The sequence below is a fragment of the Nomascus leucogenys genome, chromosome 13, assembly GCF_006542625.1.
Source record: "Nomascus leucogenys isolate Asia chromosome 13, Asia_NLE_v1, whole genome shotgun sequence".
Lineage (NCBI taxonomy): Eukaryota > Metazoa > Chordata > Mammalia > Primates > Hylobatidae > Nomascus > Nomascus leucogenys.
The window spans coordinates 103,500,448-103,523,496 of NC_044393.1; the positions used below are offsets into that span (position 1 = coordinate 103,500,448).

The 23,049-nt window shown below is 45.9% G+C and overlaps 1 protein-coding gene and 1 long non-coding RNA gene across 4 annotated transcripts; one reads left to right on the forward strand and one right to left on the reverse strand.

Moving 5' to 3' along the window:
- The first annotated feature begins 542 nt into the window (after positions 1-542).
- INSIG1 (insulin induced gene 1) lies at positions 543-13,346 on the forward strand. 3 transcript variants are annotated; one of them, XM_030826279.1, is made up of 7 exons: positions 543-743; positions 1,018-1,456; positions 4,422-4,546; positions 5,021-5,187; positions 5,511-5,610; positions 6,604-6,674; positions 11,320-13,346. In XM_030826279.1, the coding sequence occupies exons 2-7, from the start codon at positions 1,045-1,047 to the stop codon at positions 11,435-11,437; spliced, it is 993 nt and encodes a 330-aa protein (XP_030682139.1). In that variant the 5' UTR covers positions 543-743; positions 1,018-1,044; the 3' UTR covers positions 11,438-13,346. The 3 variants fall into 3 exon arrangements, with proteins under 3 accessions (XP_030682139.1, XP_030682138.1, XP_030682137.1); XM_030826278.1 differs by lacking the exon at positions 6,604-6,674; XM_030826277.1 differs by lacking the exon at positions 11,320-13,346 and having other exon boundaries at positions 5,511-6,767.
- On the reverse strand, positions 6,266-11,307 carry LOC115837979. The gene is made up of 3 exons (XR_004033038.1): positions 10,368-11,307; positions 8,092-8,603; positions 6,266-6,347 (listed from the first exon to the last, which is right to left on the reverse strand). It is a non-coding gene; the product is annotated as an uncharacterized LOC115837979 (long non-coding RNA).
- Positions 13,347-23,049: the final 9,703 nt, after the last annotated feature.

Sequence of the window (23,049 nt, forward strand, 5' to 3'; positions counted from 1 at the left end):
TCCTTTGGAGACTGTGGTCTCGATTTTATGTGCTCCTGGGTGGTGCGGGTGGTTTGCTCTCCAGGCGTGAGCAAAGGCCACAAGAGGCCCGAAAAAATCACCCAAGGATGCAAGCCCGCCATTGCGCCGAGAAGGGTCTGGCCCCGCCGCCAGAGCCCGCGCCCCTCCAGGGAGGCCCGCGCGATCGAGACCCGCCGCCTCCCGGCCAGCCGCGGGACACCAGGCGAGGGGAGCCAGGAGCCGGGAGGGGCGGTGCCGGGCCCGCAACCCCACCCTGTTCTCCCTCCGCCTCCTCCCGGCAGGACCGTCCCCTCCCAGGCCCCAGCTCCGCGGCCGCCCCCTCGCAGCCGGCCCGTCCCGCTCAAGCCCGCGTGCCCCGCAGCCGCCACAAGCCCCGCAGTCAGTGCCGAGGCTCCCGCCCGAGCGCTCGCGGGCCAGCGGTGGCGTGTGCGCACGTCATATGGGCCGCCGGCCTCCCATTGGTTGCGGCCGCCTCACCAGACCGCGTGCGGACCGGCTGGCGGGCGGGGCGGGGCAAGCTCAGGCCACGCCCCTGGGCGGTGCGCGCGGGCGGCGGGTAGGCCGGGCAGGGTCACATGATGCGGGCCCCGCGGCCCGCCATATAAACCCGCGCGCCCGCCAGGCGCTGCGGCCGCACTTGGGGCCGTCCCGGGCCGTGACTCCTCCTTTCCTCCCGCCCCGCCTCCGCTCGGAGAGCCCGCGGGCGGGCGCCTCTCGGCCAGGTACGCGGCGGGCTGGGATAGGGGTCGCGGGAGGGGTTTGGTCGCGCCGCAGCCGGTCCTCCCTGGAGGTAGGCGGGCGCGGGCCGCGCTGGGGCCGGGGGTGCTGCTCGCTGTGAGCGCGGGTCCCGTCCGCCGCTGGCCCCGGGCGGGCGCACGGGGGTCTAACCTTGGGGGGCGGCGCTGCCGCCTGGCCCGGATGCCGGGGTTCGCGTCCCGCGGGGCCTTCCTCTCTCTTTGTCTCTTCTGAGTGAACTTGATGACCCCCTTCTTCCAGGAAGCGCCTCTTGGACGCGGGTGACCGATGCCCAGATTGCACGACCACTTCTGGAGCTGCTCCTGTGCGCACAGCGCGAGGCGCCGAGGCCCCCCGCGAGCCAGCGCCGCGGGGCTGGCGGCCAAGGTTGGGGAGATGATCAACGCTTCCGTGTCCGGGCCCTCCCTGCTGGCGGCCCACGGTGCCCCGGACGCTGACCGCGCGCCCGGGGGCCGCAGTGCTGCGATGAGTGGCCCCGAGCCCGGCGGCCCCTACCCCAACACCTGGCATCATCGCCTGGTGCAGAGGAGCCTCGTGCTCTTCTCGGTTGGGGTGGTCCTAGCCCTGGTGCTCAACCTGCTGCAGATCCAGAGGAATGTCACTCTCTTCCCCGAGGAGGTGATCGCCACCATCTTTTCCTCCGCCTGGTGGGTCCCTCCCTGCTGCGGGACAGCAGCTGGTGAGTACCCCTCCTGGTTCTTCTGGAAGTAAAAAGGGTGTCTTTTCGGTTGAAAGTACTTTTCAGCCTATAAGAAACATGCATTTGAAACTGGAACTATCCACAGATTGAAAGTGTGCATCTCCAGTCTTGGGATTTAGAGAAATGAAGGAGGGGTAGAGAGGACCTGGCACCCCCGAGGGCGGGTTCGGGCCACAGCTCTCTGAAGTTTGAGGAAGCACAGTGATGGAGATGAGGCAGGGAGATAATTGGCTGTTCAAGCAGGTGCTGTGCCAAGCTGACTGAGGGCCCTTCCCTCCTGGCGTCCGGGTACAGCCCCAGCTGTCATCCCGCGCCAGCCGCCCCGGATTGGCCGCCTGGGGAACTGGTGAGCAGCGGGACTGAAAGGCCATTGGTCGCGGCAGCAAACATGCTACCCTGCTGGATAACTGAAAACAAACCCGTCACATGTGTTCAGGAGGCGGTTGCCAGGGGAGCAACTTCTCAGCACTTCCTTTTGCCGGGTCGCTGAGTAAACTGGTCTGAAGCCAAACCGTCTACCCCCTGAACTGTTAGAGCTCTGTAGATTACGTTCTTAAGGAAAAGAGTAACCCCCTTACGGCGTTTAGAGTTTCGTACACCCAAGCAGTAGCATAGATGCTGTACAATGTAACACTGGGTCAGTCTGAACTGTGGACACGGGGACTGCTGGGTGTGTGTACTAGACTTTCTTGGCTGTCATTGAACCGCTTTTATAGAAATGTTGAGTTAATCTTGGCCCAGCAGATCACTTACTGCTCCTGTAGTCACACAGCATTTGTTTATTTAACGAGCTTGTCGGGTGCTTTCTGCAGATCACTTACTGCTCCTGTAGTCACACAGCATTTGTTTACTTAACGAGCTTGTCGGGTGCTTTCTGCAACCTCAACTCTATAAGCTGTTGAAATGTTAATCCAAAAGTGAGCACCACAAGCCCCTATCCTTAAGCAGCTTAGAGTCTGGTGGGGAAAACAAACCAGTATGTTAGTGACTCCAGTGCAGTGCAGGGAGCATGCTGTTTGCTTTGTGGCTGACGTTTGTCAGCTGACTGCTGACCATAGGCTTCAGATGCTTTGCTGTGTTCATTCCTTACAGCAATACCACGTGTAGCCTCATTTATAGATGTGGAAACTGAATCACAGGTGAAGTCACATCCAAGGGTGCGCAGGTAGAAACAGGCCAAGCCATCGTTGCTGACTGCTCATGCTGCCTGGGTAGGTGTGTCTCCTGCACTGTGGAAACACATTGCCTCAGTTGACTCACTGAAAACAGCAAGCAGCAAAGAGTTTTGTAAGATTAACAGAGGGCTGTGTGTTCAAGAACTAGGACGTGTGTCTGTAATTATTAAGTAGTGAGTAGAATGTTTTCATATTTGTTCTCGGAGGGACGGGATCCTCTTTCGTTTTTCAAAACACTTTAAGTATATGGCTGTGCTAATTGAAAATTTTTTGAGAAATATATCTAGATTTAAAATTCCATGTTTCATATACATTTGGCAGAATAGTTTCTTTCCTTCAATCAAAAACTTGATCTTAGAAATGAAATAGTTTAGCCTTCAGTATTTGTAATTGGAGCCTCAAGGGTTTCTAGGAATATCTGGACAATTTCTCATACTCTTATATTGTACTTTTTTTTTAAACCATCAGCCAAGAGCATAAGTAAAATTTTTCATAGTATGTTTTTTGCCTATTTAGTTTTTAACCTTAAAAGGTAAGATTAAGCTACAGTGAAGTTAATTTGGGGGGATCCATTTTTCAAAACTCCAAAGTTAGAACATGATTAAGTATAATAAATTGAAAACTGAACATTTTTTATCCGAATGTTTGACGCAAACTGTGTTTCCTGTTTCTCAGTTGAACCTAAAATGTGTATTTCTTTCATACTAGACTGAGGTGAAACAATTGCAGGGTTCTCAAGAGCCCTGGGACACAGTGACCCTTGTGTCCCAGCATCCAGCCCCGCAGGCCGGCACCCCACTCCCCCCTACAGACATTCATTCCTGCCTTCATTTTTGCCATTTTACCTCTCTTTTGGAATGCCATTCCTTCCCACCTGTCCGAATTCCAAGTTCGTGTCTATAAAGAATAACTGTTCCAGACCACAGTGATCTCTGCTTTCTCTGTGTCCCAGTTACATAATCCTTATAATTTTACACATGAGAAAACAAACATGCAGAGCCGTGTCCCATCAGAGGGCAAGCTGGGATTTGAGGCTGAGTTTTCTCTTCTTGGTCTGCTGTTCTTTCCACAACTTGAGGCTTGACCATGCGGGAACCAGATGGAGAATAAGTGAAGCCTGTGTGGGGCTGTCTCACCCTGTACTTGCCCACGGGCATGTGTGCACGGTAGGTGCTCAGTGTCTCTTACAGTACATGCTAGAACCCCCGAAAATCAACTCCAGGGCCACTCTAGGGGCATGTGACCCAGACTGTCAAAGTCACATCAGCAAATATGTATCTCATCGCGTGCCCAATCCCAGTACTGGGTGGTAGCAGGAGTGTCAAAGCTGTGATGTGACAGGGTGTGGACAGATGCTAACCTTTTTATTGTAAGATAGAAATCACACTGGATGAAAAGACAAGGTGAACTACGTAGTCATTTAAGTTCTGTGTGCTTTAGGCAAATGTGGATATTAAATATAAGGTTACATATTGCTCGTATTAATATGAATAATCCCTGCTTGATTCCTTTCTGTGTTTACTGAGACATGTTCAACTACACTAAGTAATAGTGATTTTTAAAAAACTTTTCTAAACAGTACAATTTTGTGGGAGTGGTACTCAAGGAGAACAAGAATATAAAATCGCTCTTAACTATTAAGTTATAGCTGATAATTTTTTCTAGGAAAAGGGCTGGTTTGAGTAATGTACTGTGTTACTAATGACCACGTTGAAATTCTGGACCTTGAATCTGCTGTATTCTAACATTGTCATCTTTTTTTAAAACAGCTGTTGTTGGCCTACTGTACCCCTGTATCGACAGTCACCTCGGAGAACCCCACAAATTTAAGAGAGAATGGGCCAGTGTCATGCGTTGCATAGCAGTTTTTGTTGGCATTAACCACGCCAGTGCTGTATCCTTAATTTTCTGTGCTATGTCCAGAGTATCTTCTTAGGTTCTATATTGAAGCGTTTTGTTTTGTTATATACTCAAATGACTCCATGTCATAATACAGACATGATGGTGGTACCTGCCCATTTCAAATTACTAACAAGAGAAAGAAGAATAGGGCTATCGATGACTCTATAGTAAAATGTATTGTTTTCTGGTCAAAATGCTAGCAGCATTTTATATATAGCTTTCAGCAAGTTTATTCTTATGGTTAAGTTTTTGGCTCAGTGATGTCAGGGAGATTCCAGGTGATCTTAATGATTGTGTAACCTGTATCCAACAAATCCTTTCTTTAGCTCATTACACAGTTTTTATGGACAGTGAATTATTTGTGGTACAATAATAAAATACCCATGTTTTTAACCCTTGTGGTTTTCTTTATGTTTTTGATCTTATTAAGAATCAGCAAACTTTTCCTTAACTTTTACATCACCAGAAATTGGATTTTGCCAATAATGTCCAGCTGTCCTTGACTTTAGCAGCCCTATCTTTGGGCCTTTGGTGGACATTTGATCGTTCCAGAAGTGGCCTCGGGCTGGGGATCACCATAGCTTTTCTAGCTACGCTGATCACGCAGTTTCTCGTGTATAATGGTGTCTATCAGTAAGTGTGTGTTTTCAAATATTGGCTTTGGAAAGCTTACTTAACTCCCATTAAAACATCCACTAAGCTTAGATATTTTCATATTTTATTTGGTTTTTATATAGAATGATATAGATTTAGGCATGAAATGCTCAAAAATGCTGCTATCCATAACTTAATGCAAAGGAAAACCAAGTAGTAGCAGTTACAACCGAACATTCAAATATGAACATTTTGTAACATTTGATGGCTGATTCTGCATATCCCCACTACAGAGAATCTGCGATGCAGAATTGAGCCAGGTGAAATTGATTGCTAAGGTGTGGTTTCTTTTCTTGCTCCAGGTATACATCCCCAGATTTCCTCTATATTCGTTCTTGGCTCCCTTGTATATTTTTCTCAGGAGGTGTCACAGTGGGGAACATAGGACGACAGTTAGCTATGGTAAGTGAAATGATCATATTATCTTCTAAAACTTGCATCTCTTTACCTTGAAAGAATTACTTTACATGATATGTTCAAATTTGTGTTTATATATTCTGGTTCAGACTTGAGTGACAATTACTGAGCAAAGCTTATATTTTAAAAAATAGGTAATGATACCCAGGTAATTCTTTGCTAAATTATAAAGATTCATAGATGCATAAATGCATAATATTTGATCTAGAATAGGACCTAGAGCCCTCACACTGCCCCTTTGAATTGCAGATGTGGTCAGTGTTGTGAATTCTTGAAATTTCTGTAGTAAGCAGTAGAGAAAGTGACTGGTGTGTGAGTGTCCCCTCCTCCTTCACCATCAGAAGCAGATCTGGATGACCTCATGCAGTGATACTTTGCTCCCTGAGCATCAGTCCACCAGTGTTCCTTTTCACAAAATCAGAGTGGATGCAGATGATGCTGGCCTCTTAGTCCACAGTCAAGCAAATCGAGCCTGAGGCTGCAGAGTCTGTCTCGGGCCAGGGCAGGGCCTGGTGTTGGCGGGTAAGGGGACAGCCTGGTTCAGGCAGGCAGGCAGCACCTTTCTGTGGGGCAGGTGGCCCTGGGCATGGAGAAGTGGTGATGAGAGCACCCCTGCACGTGGCCGGGTCACCATGTAGCCGGACTGTCCTGCCTGAACATTGCATCTGTTCTTGCTGCAGGAGAAAGCAGCGCTACCCCGCAGAGCTTCTCTCACAGCCGCCCTGAGGGAGATGGAAAGGTAGATGAATGCCAGGATGGCTTTAGCAGTTCTCATTAGTTCAAAATTGACATCTTAGCACTTCAGTTTAAAAAAATAGAGGTGGACTTTTAAATGTTATTTTGAGTTGACTTTGGCAGGCTGAAATAAAGTAAATTAAAAAAAAAAAACCTAGAGCTGTTGCTCTCGGAGATAAGCTCTGGGAAAACTTATCTTGGTACCTCATGCTATTTTTAAAACAGTACATTTATTTTTGCCAGCTGATACCCTTCTGTGAGGAGTTGAATTTGGAGGCCACTTGGCTGTTTCACAAAAACAGAAGTAATTACAAGTAGAATTTGCAGTGTTCCACTGGTTACTGAGTCTCTGCTGCCAAATTTCTCGTGATGGAGAAGAAAGGACTTTGCTTACTTTTTTTTTTTTTTTTTTTGAGACAGAGCTCTGGAAGAGCCCTGGAGTGCAGTGGTGCCATCATAGCTCACTGTAACCTTGAGCTCCTGGGCTCAAGCAATCCTTCCGCTTCAGCCTCCCGAGAAGCTGGAACTACAGGCACATGCCACCATGCCCGGCTAACTTTTTTATTTTTTGTGGAGATGTTATCTCCCTGCGTTGTCCAGGCCGAGCTCGAACTCGTGGGCTCAGGCGATCCTCCCACCTTGGCCTCCCAAAGCACCGGGATCATAGGCATGAGCCTGGCCTTGCTTTTTTTAATATTAAAAATCTGGTCAGATGGTCCCACATGAAAATAGTATGTTGTTTTCATGCATTCGCCATCATCCCCGTTAATAGTCTTCAAAGGAGAGCTGGCAACTCCATCATTGCTTTCTTGCTTTGAGATTTTTGTTCTGGTACTCTTTGGGAGAGAATTCCTAAGAAGGTTTTTAGAATAAAATTGTCCTCAACCAGATTGACTAATTACACATTATAACTACAACTTGAATAACATTTAAAGAGTTGGTTATTTCTGTATGATAGGTTGATGCTGTTATATGTCAAGGCTTTTAAAATCGATTTTAAGAAATAAGCATTATTTTGGTGGAGGTAGAAATTTCACAACATTCATAAGTTCTAAACATCTAGAAATGGTTGGAGGAAACATTTTCAGTTTTGAAGATAGTTTCATTAAGTAATCCCTGCTGTGCTCCTTTGCTTACAGAAAAAAATGTTAAAGATAACTCAAAATAGGATAGTTGGTGTAATTATAATTCTCCTTACTTCAGCTTTCTCTTCATCCTTTTTATTCTTTAAACTTGGGGGGAAAATGTTTGGATGTTCTCGTATCTTAAAACTGGAGGAGAGAGGCCAGGCGCAGTGGCTCATGCCTGTAATCCCAGCACTGTGGGAGGCCGAGGTGGGCGGATCACGAGGTCAGGAGATCAAGACCATCCTGGCTAACACAGTGAAACCACGTCTGTACTAAAAATACAAAAAAAAAAAAAAATTAGCCAGGCATGGTGGTGGGTGCCTGTAGTCTCAGCTACTCGGGAAGCTGAGGCAGGAGAATGGCGTGAACCTGGGAGGCGGAGCTTGCAGTGAGCCGAGATTGCGCCACTGTACTCCAGTCTGGGTGACAGAGCGAGACTCCATCTCAAAAAAAAAACACAAACAAACAAATAAAACAAACTGGAGGAGAGAGATCACCGCCTTAATCCCCTTCCCTACTGGGCTATCACATGAAACTGACCTCAGAGGTTCTAAGCCTAACCCCGCCTACCACCGTTTTTATTCATAAAAACTTAAATCCTTACCTCTGGATCCCAACTGTTACTCTTTTGTCTCTTCAAAATTTGCAAACTCATTTCCATCCATGAAACCCCGGAAATGGCCCAGGGGCTTCACAGTGCAGTCCCCTCCCTCCTGCTGCATCCATTCCTCAGGCTGTGCCCCACGTCACATTCGTGGTGCGTGTTTTCTCCCAGGGCAAACTTCCCCACATTCCACTCTTGTCATACTGTTGACTCACAAAATGAAAGTGGCTGCATGTTCCAGGGATAGTATCTTAAGAGCTATTGGTTTAATGTTGAAACCTACACCAAGTAGGGCTTTGTGAAGGGAGGTGACGAGAGTGAAGTTGGTGACAGTCTGAAGGTGAAGAGATTCCGAGGCTCAGTTCAGCACCGGCACCAGACCCGCCCAGATCCAGGGTAATTCCAGGTCTGTGTTTGGTGCTGATGGTTTTGCCCAGTGCGCTTGACACCCTGTCCTTCTTAGCTGTGTCAGTTCTCTTCAGATGCCTTTGTTCTAACTTAGGCTTCCCTCCCTTAAGAAGAAACATACTTACTTGCAAGAATAACCATGCGCAAAAGTTACAAGTTGGCTTTGCTTCAAGCTATATGGTCTCCTAGCTTTTTCCTTTTTTTTTTGAGACGGAGTCTCGCTCTGTCGCCCAGGCTGGAGTGCAGTGGCGCAATCTCGGCTCACTGCAAGCTCCGCCTCCCGGGTTCACGCCATTCTCCTGCCTCAGCCTCTCTAAGTAGCTGGGACTACAGGCGCCCGCCACCACGCCCGGCTAATTTTTTGTATTTTTTAGTAGAGACGGGGTTTCACCGTGGTCTTGATCTCCTGACCTCGTGATCCGCCCGCCTCGGCCTCCCAAAGTGCTGGGATTACAAGCGTGAGCCACCGCGCCCGGCCTTCTCCTAGCTTTTTCTATGTGGTATTTCCCCTGTCCGAAAATACAGCAGAAACATTTGTTACCAGCCTGTTAGGGGTTTTTTGTTTGTTTTTATTTTCATTTTTTTTGAGACAGTCTTGCTTTGTCACCCAGGCTAAAGTGAAGTGGCACAGTCTTGGCTTACTGCAACCTCCGTCTCCCGGGTTCAAGTGATTTTACTGCCTCAGCCTCCCAAGTAGCTGGGATCACAGGCGCCCACCACCATGCCTGGCTAATTTTTATATTTTTAGTAGAGACGGGGTTTTGCCATGTTGGCCAGGCCGGTCTCGAACTCCTGACCTCAGGTGATCCAGCTGCCTTAGCCTCCCAAAGTGCTGGGATTACAGGCATAAGCCACCGCGCCCAGCCCAGCCTGAATATTTAAAAGAAAATGAGTCTGTAACCATCATTTATAAAACTTGTAGTTGTTGCTGTTTGTAGTTTCAAGTCTTTTCTCAAGAGTAAGCTGCAAACTGCCAACAGCAATCAAGCCTGTCCTGCTTCCACTGCCCGGCCCCACTGGGCCACCTGGAGGCAGAGTCCCGCCCACCTCAGTGTCAGCTTGGGATTTAATTTGCTGTTCCTGTTTTTGATTGACCCAATTCAGCTGCTAATGATAATACTATTATTGTTATTGAGGGTTTACATTTATTGGGCTCTTACTGCTGCACAGGAGGCATTGTGCTAAACGTTTCGATTGTTAGCCAGTTTAGTCCTCATAACACAGCTCTTTGAAGTAGAAACTATTATTAGCCCATTTTTAAAAGGGGACATTGCAGCTTAGAAGATTAAACAACTTGGCCAAGTGGGTGGCGGAGGTGGACGTGGCACCATGCTTCTCGTCAGTATACCACACTGCCCTTTCAACACATGGCTCACACCTGCCTTCACCCTGGAAGTAGGTTTACAGCAGCCTGTGTTGGCGTCTGGGTTGAGAGGAGGATCCATATTGCCATTTACAATGTGCCACCATTAGGCAACACTGCTGGAAGTCCCTGTGCCACATGGCAGGTCCGCCCGGGCTGGTTGTCATTCATCTCTGGCGTCTTTGTGTTCTTACGCCAATGCCAGGCCTCACTGTGGCCTCTGTCAACCAGGGATTCTAAAAGTCCGCTTCCCATTTATTTATCAGCGCATTAGTGAACAGGTAGTCAAATTTTCTTTCCAGGTTGCTGCCAAGAGTTTGCTCTTTTGTTTTCTCACTGCAGTTTGTATAGAACCCTCCTAGTGTTCATATTTAACAATTGGCTATGCTTTCACATTATCAGTTCCTAAAAGCATGTATGTTTCCTAGAAGATTTTATTGTGTGTGTCCCCAGGGTAGTAACTGGCATACCTGGGTGACTCAGCCCAGACTCGTGACTTTCTTACCTGTCCGTTGAGATGAGAGGATCTTGTGGTTTTCTGGATGAGTCATCTCCTTCATTGCCAAAGGTGAGGAGCTCAGCTCCTTCCTCTGAAAGTGAATGGAGGGCAATTAAGTAACGTGGGAAGTCACGATTCTGAGGGAAAAACAATCTGTATGGAGGTTTCTCTTTTGCCGTTTAGCAGAAGCTCCGTGGCCTCAGGAAGGTCATTGAATCTCTCTGGGTTTGCTGCTTCATCAGTGAAATACTGTTCACTATTGAGAATTTACCCGAGGTGCCTGGTCATAGCAGTAACTGTAGTGTCTACCTCTCAGAAGCTCTGAGGGTCAAATGAGGAAGAATATGTAGAAAGGATTTCCAAACTGTGAAGCTCTGTGTGAACTGAGGGCAGAGTTACTATTCAGTATTACAAAGCATGACCTATTTCCAGTGTCTGTTTCAACAAACTGTTGGTAAGGTGGGTTATTACACAAGCATCAGATACTAATAAAGGTTTGTGGCAAAAACCTCCCTTCAGATAAAGGTTCAATCCTTTAAATTGCAGTTAGAACTTTCAGGAACCTATCATACCCTAAGCATCACCATGCTTTGATGAAATTGGGTGTTTCCTTTATATAGATATTAATTTATACTTTCACCAATATCTTACACTTATATAACAGGCTTTATGTAAGGGCCTTAGCAGCGTAATTTCACCTGAGGCAGAGAATTATCCTAATTTTGCAGGTGAGAGCTGTGGCTCACGGGGCCAGAGCCATGAAGACGGCGCCTGGGAGCTGGGAGAGCTGGCCTTGGGCTCTAGTTCTCTCCACATGTCCCACGTCTCAATCGTGTTTCTTCAGTCAAAGAAAGTGTTAATCTTTCCCATGTTAGGACCTACTTAATTGGTAATTAAAATATTTATACATTTAGTGCTAATTTTCTCTTTCCTTTTTTTTTTTCCTTTCTACACATAGGGTGTTCCTGAAAAGCCCCATAGTGATTGAGTCTTCAAAACCACCGATTCTGAGAGCGAGGAAGATTTTGGAAGAAAATCTGATTGTGGATTATGACAAAGATTATCTTTTTTCTTAAATAATCTATTTAGATCGGGCTGACTGTACAAATGACTCCTGGAAAAAACTGTTCACCTAGTCTAGAATAGGGAGGTGGAGAGTATGACAACTTACCCTGAAGTCTTCCCTTGACTGACTGCACTGGCGCCTGTCTGTGCCCTGGATCATTCTGCCCAGGCTGTGTGGGTTCAGGCAGGTGGCAGTTCCCCAGGTATTAGATTTCATTCATGTGATTAAAACAAGTTGCCGTATTTCAAAGCCTTGAACTAAGACTCAATTACCAACTCTCAGTTTTGTATCAGTGCCCAAAGGAGGTAGGTTGATGGTGCTTAACAAACATGAAGTGTGGTGTAATAGGAATAATATTTATCCAAAAGATTTTTAAAAATAGGGCTGTGTTTAAAATAAATAAATAAAAAATAAAAAAAAACAACAACAACAAGAAAAGCAGCAGTGATTATACAGAGGTCACACTCTAAGTGGGGTCGCGGTGTGGCCACGCCTTCACGGTCACGCTCGTTCATCCTGCAGTGGCGTGTTTACATGGTCACACGTGTGTGTATCACCAGTGGGTCAACTGTGCTTTTCATTCCACCCGTGGAAGTTTGTGTAGACAATCTTACTGAGCAAAAGGCAATGAAAAGTCTTGGTTCCCACACTGCGATATATTGGAATTTTCACCTCAGTTTATGAAGTTTATTTCGAAATCCATAATCATCTAAGAATGAATACCTGTCTGCCATGTATTTCAATCTTAGTGAGCCAAAATTGTTTCCTTGTTACTACAGAATAGAGATGACTGTTTTTTGCCACAGCCCTATGGAATTTGCAATCTGTGATTGCCTTGTAAAAAGGAGAGTGCATATGTCACTGCATTAAACATGTGGTGTTTCTAAATAGTCAATGATATTGGTGAGCACAATGTATTCATTTAATGGCATAGACCATACCAGACCTAATTTGCAAGTATTGGGTCTTAAACTTCAAGTGCAATGTATATGAAAACCAATCTGAGCCTTGTATCTCTTAAATATTTATTTTTTTTAACGTGTGAGATGTTCGAGAGAAGGGTTCTCCATTCATTTCAGTGCTGCATGGAGGAAACTCGGCAATGATTTCTTTCAGTTGTGAAGTTCCTTTCGTGTTACACCCTCCACTGAACCCTCAACCTTCGAAATACTCCAGTTTTGTGGGTTTAGTCATTTTTACTTACAAATTTACCTTTTTGTATTTTGCAATTTACATGTGTTTGGTTTGTTTTAAATTCTGTGAAAGTGGCTTGATTCAAAGACCCCTCTTAAATGGAAGCCACCAGTCAGCAGAATGGAAGCTTAGAGGAACTTGCCCGTGAGCGCTGGTCTGTGTTTGGTTTTGTGTATATAATGATCTTTGCTGGGGTTTTTTGCTTTGTTTTGAGGGAAATGTCTTGGAGTAAATTTTAAGTTCCTGGAGCTAATTTGTTTTAGAGGAATTTTGTTTTTTAAAAAAATAGGATCATTCTGAACTTTGGAATGACCCCCTTATATATTTTCTGAAAATGAAAACGGTTACATGAAAAAAATTTCCAATGAAGATGTCAGCATTTTACGAAAAACCAGAAGTTATTAGATGAAAGCAGTGAGTGAATCTTTGAAACAGACTTGATGATGCACAAACAATAAGTCTTTCTCTCCGAAACCAGAAGTAAATCTATATCTGTTAGAAATAACGTAGCCAAAAAAAATGTAAATTTGAAGATTTTTTTTGCCAATAGTTTATAGAAAATATATGAACCAAAGTGATTTGAGTTTGTAAAAATGTAAAATAGTATGAACAAAATTTGCACTATACCAGATTTGAACATCTAGTGAGACTCAACACTGATACAAAGTTTTCAACCTTGTGTTCTCTGCATTCATTTTTTACTTTTATTAAAGGTTCAAAACCAAGTGTTGTATTTATGTTTGTTTGCTTTTTAAAACAGTTGGGGTGGTATTCTCTGTGTAGGATGTTAGAATTTGTAATGGAGAAATATTTTGCAGTTCTTCAAATTTTACTGAATTTTGACACAACCTCTTGGGAAGTATTTGAATTGTCCTTCAATATACGCAGGGCATTGGTTCCAGGATACCCCACGGATGTGAAAATCTGCATACTCAAGTCTGGCACTTGGCCCTATGGAACCTGCATACACTAAAAGTCAGCCCTCCGTATACGTGGGTTTCACATTCTGCAAATAAACCATGTTTGGTTGGAAAAGCTCCCTGTATAAGTGGACCCACAGGTTCAAACCCTGTGTTGTTTGTTTAAGGGTCAACAGTATGTGTTTTTCTTAATGGTAGAAAGTTAAGTGCAGCACAAGCTGAATTGAACCTGCCACCTTACCCCTCCCCACCACAGGCACCCGGTTTTCAGGCAGGAGGAGTGGGCGTGCCTGGCCTGTCAACAGGGGCAGCTCCCCTGCTGCCAGCCAGTATGGCTGGAGTTACTTGCACTCACAGGTTATCACGATGGGACGAGAACTGAAGAGATGCGTTGAGCACCCGGAACATTAATACCATGCAGGTTTAACATTACTTGTAGTTGTGAAATCGCATTTCAGTACTAGCAGAGAAAGGCCCTACCTTATATGTACCAATACATTTTATAATACAGATCCAAACCAATAGGTTTCTACTACATTAAAACATAAAACATCCATGTATGGAAAAACTGGTAGAGCTCATGATAAAAACATTTCCCTCATTACAGAGACTTGAGGTTTGCCTGAGATTAACCCAATTTATGTGGATCAAGTACAGGAATGCCTGGTGAACTAGTCTTAAGTTCATGTTTGTTTGTTTTTTGAGACAGAGTCTTGCTCTGTTGCCCAGGCTGGAGTGCAGTGGTGCGATCTTGGTTCACTGCAACCTCTGCCTCCTGGGTTCATGCCATTCTCCTGCCTCAGCCTCCCAGGTAGCTGGGAATACAGGCATGTGCCACCACACCTGGGTAATTTTTTTGTATTTTTAGTAGAGATGGGGTTTCACCATGCTGGCCAGGCTAGTCTCGAACTCCTGACCTCAAGTGATCTGCCCGCCTCGGCCTCCCAAACTGCTGGGATTACAGACGTGAGCCACCGTGCCTGGCCTATTCATGTTTTAGAATAAGTTTTGGAGGTTAAACGTTTCCTGGAATTTTTCTGATCTATTGAGCAAGTGATGGGATTAAACCATTTCATTAAGGGTAACGTGTGTAATTTACAAAAGATTTCCTTGTTCACTTCTTTTCAACTGAATGAGCAAGGCTGAGTAAATAGGAACTCAAGATAGATTCAAGGATGTTTTGTTTGTTTGGCTAGTTTTAAAAGCTACCTGTGATCTTAACCTAAGCAAGATTTCCGGCAGATTGGTTTAAATGAATTAGATACAATCATTTGGTGACCTGGCACTCTCCCCACCCTTGAATTACAAACATTTCCTTTATCCTGGTGGTAAAAAGAAATGAGAGAAGGGAACAATTATAAATCTAAACTTGTCTTTTCTACTTTACCTGTTAAAACAGACCTTTTACTAAGAATGTTCACTTTCTCAGAGTTTCAGATTATCTCTTTGTAATAATGTAACTTTAGCATACCCTTGTAGGGATATTCTCTTTGAAGAGTATTAACGTTGTAAAATATTAATAAAGATACTAAAATTTAGCCTTAACGTATATTATGCAATAAGGAGCTGGCCTAATCCTCACTAATCTACCATTTTGCTTACTCTTGGAGTGAGGTGAGCTTGTAAGCAATAAACTAGTCACAGGAGGGATTTCATATTGATCCCTAAACGTTGTCAAAATATGCAAAGAGGGCCGGGCGCGGTGGCTCACACTTGTAATCCCAGCACTTTGGGAGGCCGAGGCGGGCGGATCACGAGGTCAGGAGATTGAGACCACGGTGAAACCCCGTCTCTACTAAAAATAAAAACAAACAAAAAAAAATTAGCTGGGCGTGGTGGCGGGCGCCTGTAGTCCCAGCTACTCGGAGAGGCCGAGGCTGGAGAATGGCCAGAACCCGGGAGGCGGAGCTTGCAGTGAGCCGAGATTGCGCCACTGCACTCCAGCCTGGGCGACAGAGTGAGACTCCGTCTCAAAAAAAAAAAAAAAAATATGCGAAGAAAGGTAAGAAAAAGGTGCATTAAATAGATCCAAGTCCTAATACCCAAACATGGTGCCCTGTGGACTTTATAAATCTTGGTAAGATTCATACCTGAAGAATGGCTTCCCTGAGCATTTATAAAAACACCTAATAGTGCCTGGCACAAGATAAGCTCTCAATAAATGTTACTTTCCTTTCTTGTCCCGGTTTTCTCAGGGAAGAATAAACGTGCTGAGATCGTGCCTTAGGTATGGTAGTGCCAGTCTACGTTTGTAGTCTTCAAGACAAATGGTCACGTAACATGAAAAGTGGTTTTTTATTACTATTTCCACGTATTTGACACTTAATTTTTCTGAGTGCTTTGACACCCTTTTCGTCATTGTTCTCCAGGTTCCGAAGTTCAGGAACAGAAGGAAGATGAAGTCAAAAGCACTGGGTCCACAGAAGTAATTTCCTCATCAGAACCTAGCTCTTCGTATTTTTTTCTGTGTCTTCTCTCAGGCAAGTTTTTCATTTAAAATCATAAGTGTCTTCCAGTTCATCCCTCAGACCTCACCGAAGGGTCATCCCTGGCTGTCCTCTTCACATCAAACCTCCCAGAGTTCCTCTGGGCTGCAGAGCACTTGTCACAGTGGTCACCAGAGTGGGCGCCGTCAGGCTGCTTTCCTCCCGCAGGCCAGACCCCCGGCAGAGAGGAGCCGCCTCCTTGCTTGTCCTATCCTGGTGCCTTTCCACGGCCTGGATCCTGCTTCATCACATGTGTGTGCCGGAAGCGTGTGAAGAGATGACTTCCTCCACTTGGTCACTGGCCGTCCAGGAAATATTTCTGGGTGCCTATCATGACAGAGGCAGGCACATGAGCTGTCCACAGTCCCATCCTGTTGCCAACAGCCCTTAAGTCCCCTTCTGATTTGTGATCTCCAATCTGTGGGGAATGAGATAAATAAAGCTGTTAGAATCAATCATACAATGAAAATCTGAGTCAAGATCCAGGGAGGACTCCTCCAAGTAGAGTGGATGAGTTTCAGTGGCAGGATTTGTTTTAACATCAATATGAGCTGCTACAGAATTAGGGATTCTTTTTCCCAGGAATGGGGTTGGAAGTGTGCTGAACCATCCACACCCTCCCGCCCCACTGCCCTGGTGCCCGGCATCTACTTGTGGGTGGCCAGTGTGACACCCACAGGCCCAGGAGGAAGCACCCCGTGGGCAGTACCAGTGCAGAGTCCTTGAATCCCTCAGAGCCTTTGCCCATTCCCACCTGCCATCCTGCCTTTCCCAGGTACACACTGATTCCTCAGAAATTCCATCTTTTCAAGGAGGAAGGCTGCTTGCTTCGACATGTGATATCTGTCCCTGCCCTTCAAATTAGGTCTCATTTGCCATCGACTGCTTTCAAACCCATCCCTATTTTCTTTAGTGCCCAGGGGCCTACTGACCCAGGCTAATGTGGACATTTGGCATCCTCTTTTCTCCTCATTCCACGTCAATCACGTTAGTTGCAAAGACCCAGCTAGGGCAGGGTGAATGTGAGCAGATGACTACGAGAGAAAGATCCCAGGGTCAGGAGGGCAGCAGTGTCCACGGACCCGCGCCAACCTTGCTCCTAAAAAGCCACTTCCTACCGCCTGTTCCCCGTCCTTGCCAGCCCAGGAGTGGTGTGCGAGCCTGCGTGTACTCAATCCCCCTCCACAAGCCCGGCTTGCTGGGCCTGCTCTGGCTTCCTGCCTTCTCCTCATCACACACCGCTCTTCATGTCTTCCTCAAACATCCAGCCAGCTGTAGGAGCTGCCTGAAGGAAGGTCAGCACGCCAACAAATTACGTGGAAGACAGTTTCTGAGTTTCACGCATCAACCAGGAGGGAAAGTCTGCACTGTATTAATCTTGCCAGGACTGGAAATAAATCATGAGTCCTTTTATTAGGCTGGGCACATGGAAAAGCCCTTTCCTAAGGTTTCTCCTGAATGAAATTGTTGCACTTCCTAAGCTCCACATACAGGTATTTGCAATTCTTTGATTGTTCATTTTGAAACTGTGGGGGAATGTTCTGGAACACTAACTGTGTGCCAGGAATCATGCTGTGCTCTGGGAGCCCAGCAGTGTGCAAAGCAGATTCCTGCCCAGATAGGAGCTGTCAGAAATCTACCTGTTCACTGGAGATCCTGGTTACACTTCTGGGGACTTAAAATGCTTTGGGGAATCAACTCAAGATGGATCAAAGACTTAAACGTAAGACCTAGGACCATTAAAATCCTAGAAGAAAACCTGGGCAATACCATTGAGGACATAGGCATGGGCAAAGACTCCATGTCTAAAACACCAAAAGCAATGGCAACAAAAGCCAAAATTGACAAAGGGAATCTAATTAAACTAAAGAGCTTCTGCACAGCAAAAGAAACTATCATCAGAGTGAACAGGCAACCTATAGAATGGGAGAAAATTTTTGCAATCTATCCATCTGACAGAGGGCTAATATCTAGAATCTACAAAGAATTTAAACAAATTTACAAGAAAAAAACAACCCCATCAAAAAATGGGCAAAGGATATGAACAGACACTTCTCAAAAGAAGACATTTATGCAGCCAACAGACATATGAAAAAATGCTCATCATCACTGGTCATCAGAGAAATGCAAATCAAAACCACAATGAGATACCATCTCATGCCAGTTAGAATGGCAATCATTAAAAAGTCAGGAAACAACAGGTGCTGGAGAGGATGTGGAGAAATAGGAATGCTTTCACACTGTTGGTGTGAGTGTAAATTAGTTTAACCATTGCAGAAGACAGTGTGGTGATTCCTCAAGGGCCTAGAACCAGAAATACCATTTGACCCAGCAATCCCATTACTGGGCATATACCCAAAGGATTATAAATCATTCTACTATAAAGACACATGCACATGTATGTTTACTGCAGCACTATTCACAATAGCAAAGACTTGGAAGCAACCCAAATGTCCATCAATGATAGAATGGATTAAGAAAATGTGGCACATGTACACCATGGAATACTATGCAGCCATAAAAAAGGATGAGTTCATGTCCTTTGCAGGGACACGGATGAAGCTGGAAACCATCATTCTCAGCAAATTATCGCAAGATCAGAAAACCAAACAATGCTGTTCTCACATAAGTGGGAGTTGAACAATGAGAACACATGGACACAGGGAGGGGAACATCACACACTAGGGCCTATCAGGGGCAGGGGGCTGGGAGAGAGATAACATTAGGAGAAATACCTAATGTAGGTGATGGGTTGATGGATGCAGCAAACCACCATGGCATGTGTATACCTATGTAACAAACCTGCACGTTCTGCACATGTAACACAGAACTTAAAGTATAATAAAAAATAATAATAATAAAAAATAAAATGCTTTTGGGACACTGTCTGTTTCATCTTAGTAACCCCAGGTTTTCTCCATACTAGATATTCAAAAGAAATATGAATGAAGAAAGGAAAGAATTAAAAAAGGAAGAGGGGGGAGAGAGAGGGAGGTTAGCTGTTAAACGTTCAGGTGCTGAGCATTATTAAACCAATTTTTAACCTAAAATAGCCTATAACCACCTACCAAGTTCAGGTGCTAGCCTACCTAGCACCTGAATTTAGTGTCCCCTTGGCTCTCTGGGCAGTAGGAAGAAAGTGGAGCTGAGAGAAGCGTCCCCTGTCAGTGTCAGCGTGCCTCCTGTGTTGAATCCACAGGCTGGGAGTTTGTCCATCCTGGGTCATATTGCTCTGGGATCTCACGTTCTTCACTCTGTGTTCTGGGTTAAATTGTGTCCTCCCCCACAAGAAGATATGTCCAAGTCCTAACCTCCAATGTCAAAGAATGTGATGTAATTTGCAGATAAGGTCTTTGCAAAATTAAGCAATTTAGGATGAAGAAATTAGAGTCCTTATAAAAGGGGAAAACTTGGACAGGCACACACAGAGGCAGACGATGTGAAGAGACACAGAAAGAATACCATATGAAGACAGAGGATCAAGGGGTACAGCTGCAAGCCTGGGAATGCCTGCCGTTGCCACAGATGGGGAGAGGCTGGGACACAGTCTTCCCCGTGCCTTCAGAGGAAGCAAGTACAGCCCATACCTCCATCTCAGACCTCTGGTTCCCAGAGCTGTGTGACAACAAATGTCTGCTATTTAAGCCAGGTGGTCTGCGGTACTTTGTTGGGGCAGCCCCAGGGGACTAAGAATGCACCACGATCTCAGTCCCAGCTTGAAGACCATGTGTGCTGAGGGGGCATCAAGCCGGCTTAGGTCTCCAGCTTCAAACAGGAAGGAAGAAAGGGCAGCTGCAATGCCCCTGCTTCCCAAGGAGTGTGGACACAATTATAGGTTCTGAGATAATTGTCTGGAGGAGCCTGAAAAGAGGTGGCTCTGCACCCAGAACTTCCCTCAACAACTGTGCGGGCAGCAAGGGAGGTGGGGAGGGACGCCTCGGCCATGGCGTGAATGCGCAGCTGCAGCGGGTGTAGGTGAAGCCTGCTGAGGCCTGAGCAAGGGCAGGGGGCAGAGCACGGGAGGCAGAGGCTCCTGATGGCCTCAGGGTACGCTCGTCATCAGGGTGTTCTATGTAAGGCAGGAGAAAGACACAAAATATTTCAGAAATAGTTCCATTAAAAATGGTTAAAATCTAAGAGTCTACTACTTGAAGCAAAAGCTTCTGTTATTTGGAAAATGTCCTCATGTGGAACCACTTATTTCCATCCAGGGTGAGGACACCAGGACATGGAGAACCAGGGCCATGGAAGACGGTTGCTGAAGGGCTCTCCTTAGCAAGCAGGGGAAAGTTTGCTAGTCCTGTGTAAACATACTTGGCTCAGATGAAAATCAGCACTAAGCAGCAGAATTTCAACACCCAGTGTCAAATTCCCCTGCTGAGCAGATCAGTCCACCTCCTTTCAGTAGCCAGCCCCTACGCAACCGACTCAAGAAGACAAACAAAATAGAAAGAACCGAAAGCAGAGGCACATAGGCCTGGGGGTACCGCACTCAGACTCAAGCAAGGTTGGCAGCAGGCCCTCCCCTGTGGGCCATGGCCCAGCAGCTTTCCTTCCCAGGGGGCCCAAAGGGCACTCCCACTGTGGACTCCATGGCTGGAATGCCCCGTTATTTGGAACACAGTCACATCAGAGACCAGAATGTCCTCAGACTTGTCCACATCCACTCCTTCCCCACCTCCACTTCACAGCCCAGAAGCTCCAGTGCCCTTGCCCTGCCTGCCCCCAGCCACTGTGCCTTGCACTCCCCATTGTCCTTCATCCCCTGCACTAGAGCACCCAGTTGTGATCTTTTAATAAGGGAGACCTAACCATGTTGTGCTCTCACTGTGAGCTCCGTGTGTCCAGTTCACATAATTAGACCCTGTAGTGCACTGGTCCTGGTGCCTGTCCCTGTAGGCTGGTACCCTTCTGCAGCAGAGCCCTGCCTGTCTCCCTAGACCTTCCTGATAACTGAAGCCCTGTGGCTACTGGAAGGCAGGTACATCGAACTTCCCTCCAGTGTTCTGAGGGTGTCTCCTCAGAGCTTTGGGGTGCTATGAATAGACCCTTGGCACAGGCCCATGAGGCCTGCTCTCTCTGCCTGAAGGTATCCTAGTCCCAGAGTGCTCTGCTTTACCTGGCTAACTCCTTCCTTCTCTCAGCTGAGGAGGCCTCCTCAGTGCCTCTGCAAGCCTCAGGTCAAGTCCTACAGTGGAGACAAGGAAAGAGAGAGCTGGGACATCCTTGCTGAGACCAGGCTCAAGACCAGGGCTCCATCCCTTCATAGCTACATGAGCTTCGGCTCATGACCTCTCAGTATCCCATTTTTGTTTTCTGTAAGATGGGAATAATAATAGTACCTTGCTCATGGGGCTGTGATTGCCTGACAAGAATGTAAGCTCAACAAATGTTAGCGATGACCATTGTCATCACTATCATCATCACCATCACTATCATCATCACCATCATCATCACCATCATTGTCACCATCATCACCATCATCTTCACTATCATCACCATCACTATCACCATCATCACCATCATAATCATCATCATCATCACCATCATCACCATCACTGTCATCATCATCACCATCACTATCATCACCATCCTCATCATCACTATCACCACCATCATCACCATCACTGTCATCACCAATCTCATCACTATCACCACCACCATCATCACTAACACCATCATCATCATCATCACCATCACTATCATCACCATTTCATCATTACTATCACCATCGTCATCATCATCATCACCATCACCATCACTATCACCATCCTCATCATCACTATCACCACCACCATCATCACCATCATAATCATCACCATCATCATCATCGTCACCATTATCATCATCATCATCACCATCAACTTCACTATCATCAGCATCACCATCATCACCATCACTATCACCACCATCCTCATCACCATCACTGTCACCACCAGTCTCATCACTATCACCACCACCATCATCACTATCATCATCACCATCATGATCATCACCACCATCATCACTAACACCATCACTATCATCACCATCATCACCATCTCATATGATCATCACCACCATCATCATCACTATCAGCACCACCATCATCACCATCACTTTCCTCATCACCATCATGATCAATGCCATCACTATCATCAACATCACTATCATCATCATCACCACTATTATCACCATCACTATCACCATCATAATCATTGTCATCACCATCATTATCACCATCATTGTCATCATCACCATCATCCTCATCACCACCACCATCACTATCCCCATCATCAATCATCATCACATCATCATAATCACCATCATCATAATCATCACTATCATGATTTTCATAATCATCATCGTCATCTCTTTATTCGTTTTTTTTTTTTTTTTTTTTTTTTTTTGAGGCAGAGTCTCACTCTGTCACCCAGGCTGGAGTGCAGTGGCGCGATCTCGGCTCACTGCAAGCTCCGCCTCCTGGGTTCACGCCATTCTCCTGCCTCAGCCTCCCGAGTAGCTGGGACTACAGGCGCCCGCCACCACGCCCGGCTAATTTTTTGTATTTTTAGTAGAGACAGGGTTTCACCGTGTTAGCCAGGATGGTCTCGATCTCCTGACCTTGTGATCCGCCTGCCTCAGCCTCCCAAAGTGCTGGGATTACAGGCGTGAGCCACTGTGCCTGGCCTTCTTTATTCTTATTATTTTCTCTGCCCTGCTTTGCTTTGTGTCTATGTCAATCCACAGAGAGGTGCATCAGGAAAATTATACAGCTCACATTTACAGAACCCTAATTCTGATTTCTAGAATTATAACCCTGAAGCCTAAGGGCTCAGGGTGCTAGAAGTGAAAAATAACAATTCTTCTTAAGATGGAAAAATGAACTGAGCTTCAGCACTCCTAGGCATGCATTTGTCTTTAGTTAGCTAACCAGCTATTGTCTGTCTACCTATTTAAACTGTTCAAATAGTTAAACTTATGTTTATGGTTTTTAAAACTGCAATAGTAATATACTTTTCTTCTGGAAATGTCAAATACTA

What these genes read in the sequence shown, in the direction of transcription:
- INSIG1 (XM_030826279.1), top strand. Translation starts at nt 1,045, where the DNA reads ATGCCCAGATTGCACGACCACTTCTGGAGCTGCTCCTGTGCGCACAGC. An exon ending in CTGCTGCGGGACAGCAGCTG is followed by an intron (nt 1,457 to 4,421) that starts GTGAGTACCCCT and finishes TTTTTAAAACAG; the next exon opens with CTGTTGTTGGCCTACTGTAC. An exon ending in GCATTAACCACGCCAGTGCT is followed by an intron (nt 4,547 to 5,020) that starts GTATCCTTAATT and finishes TTACATCACCAG; the next exon opens with AAATTGGATTTTGCCAATAA.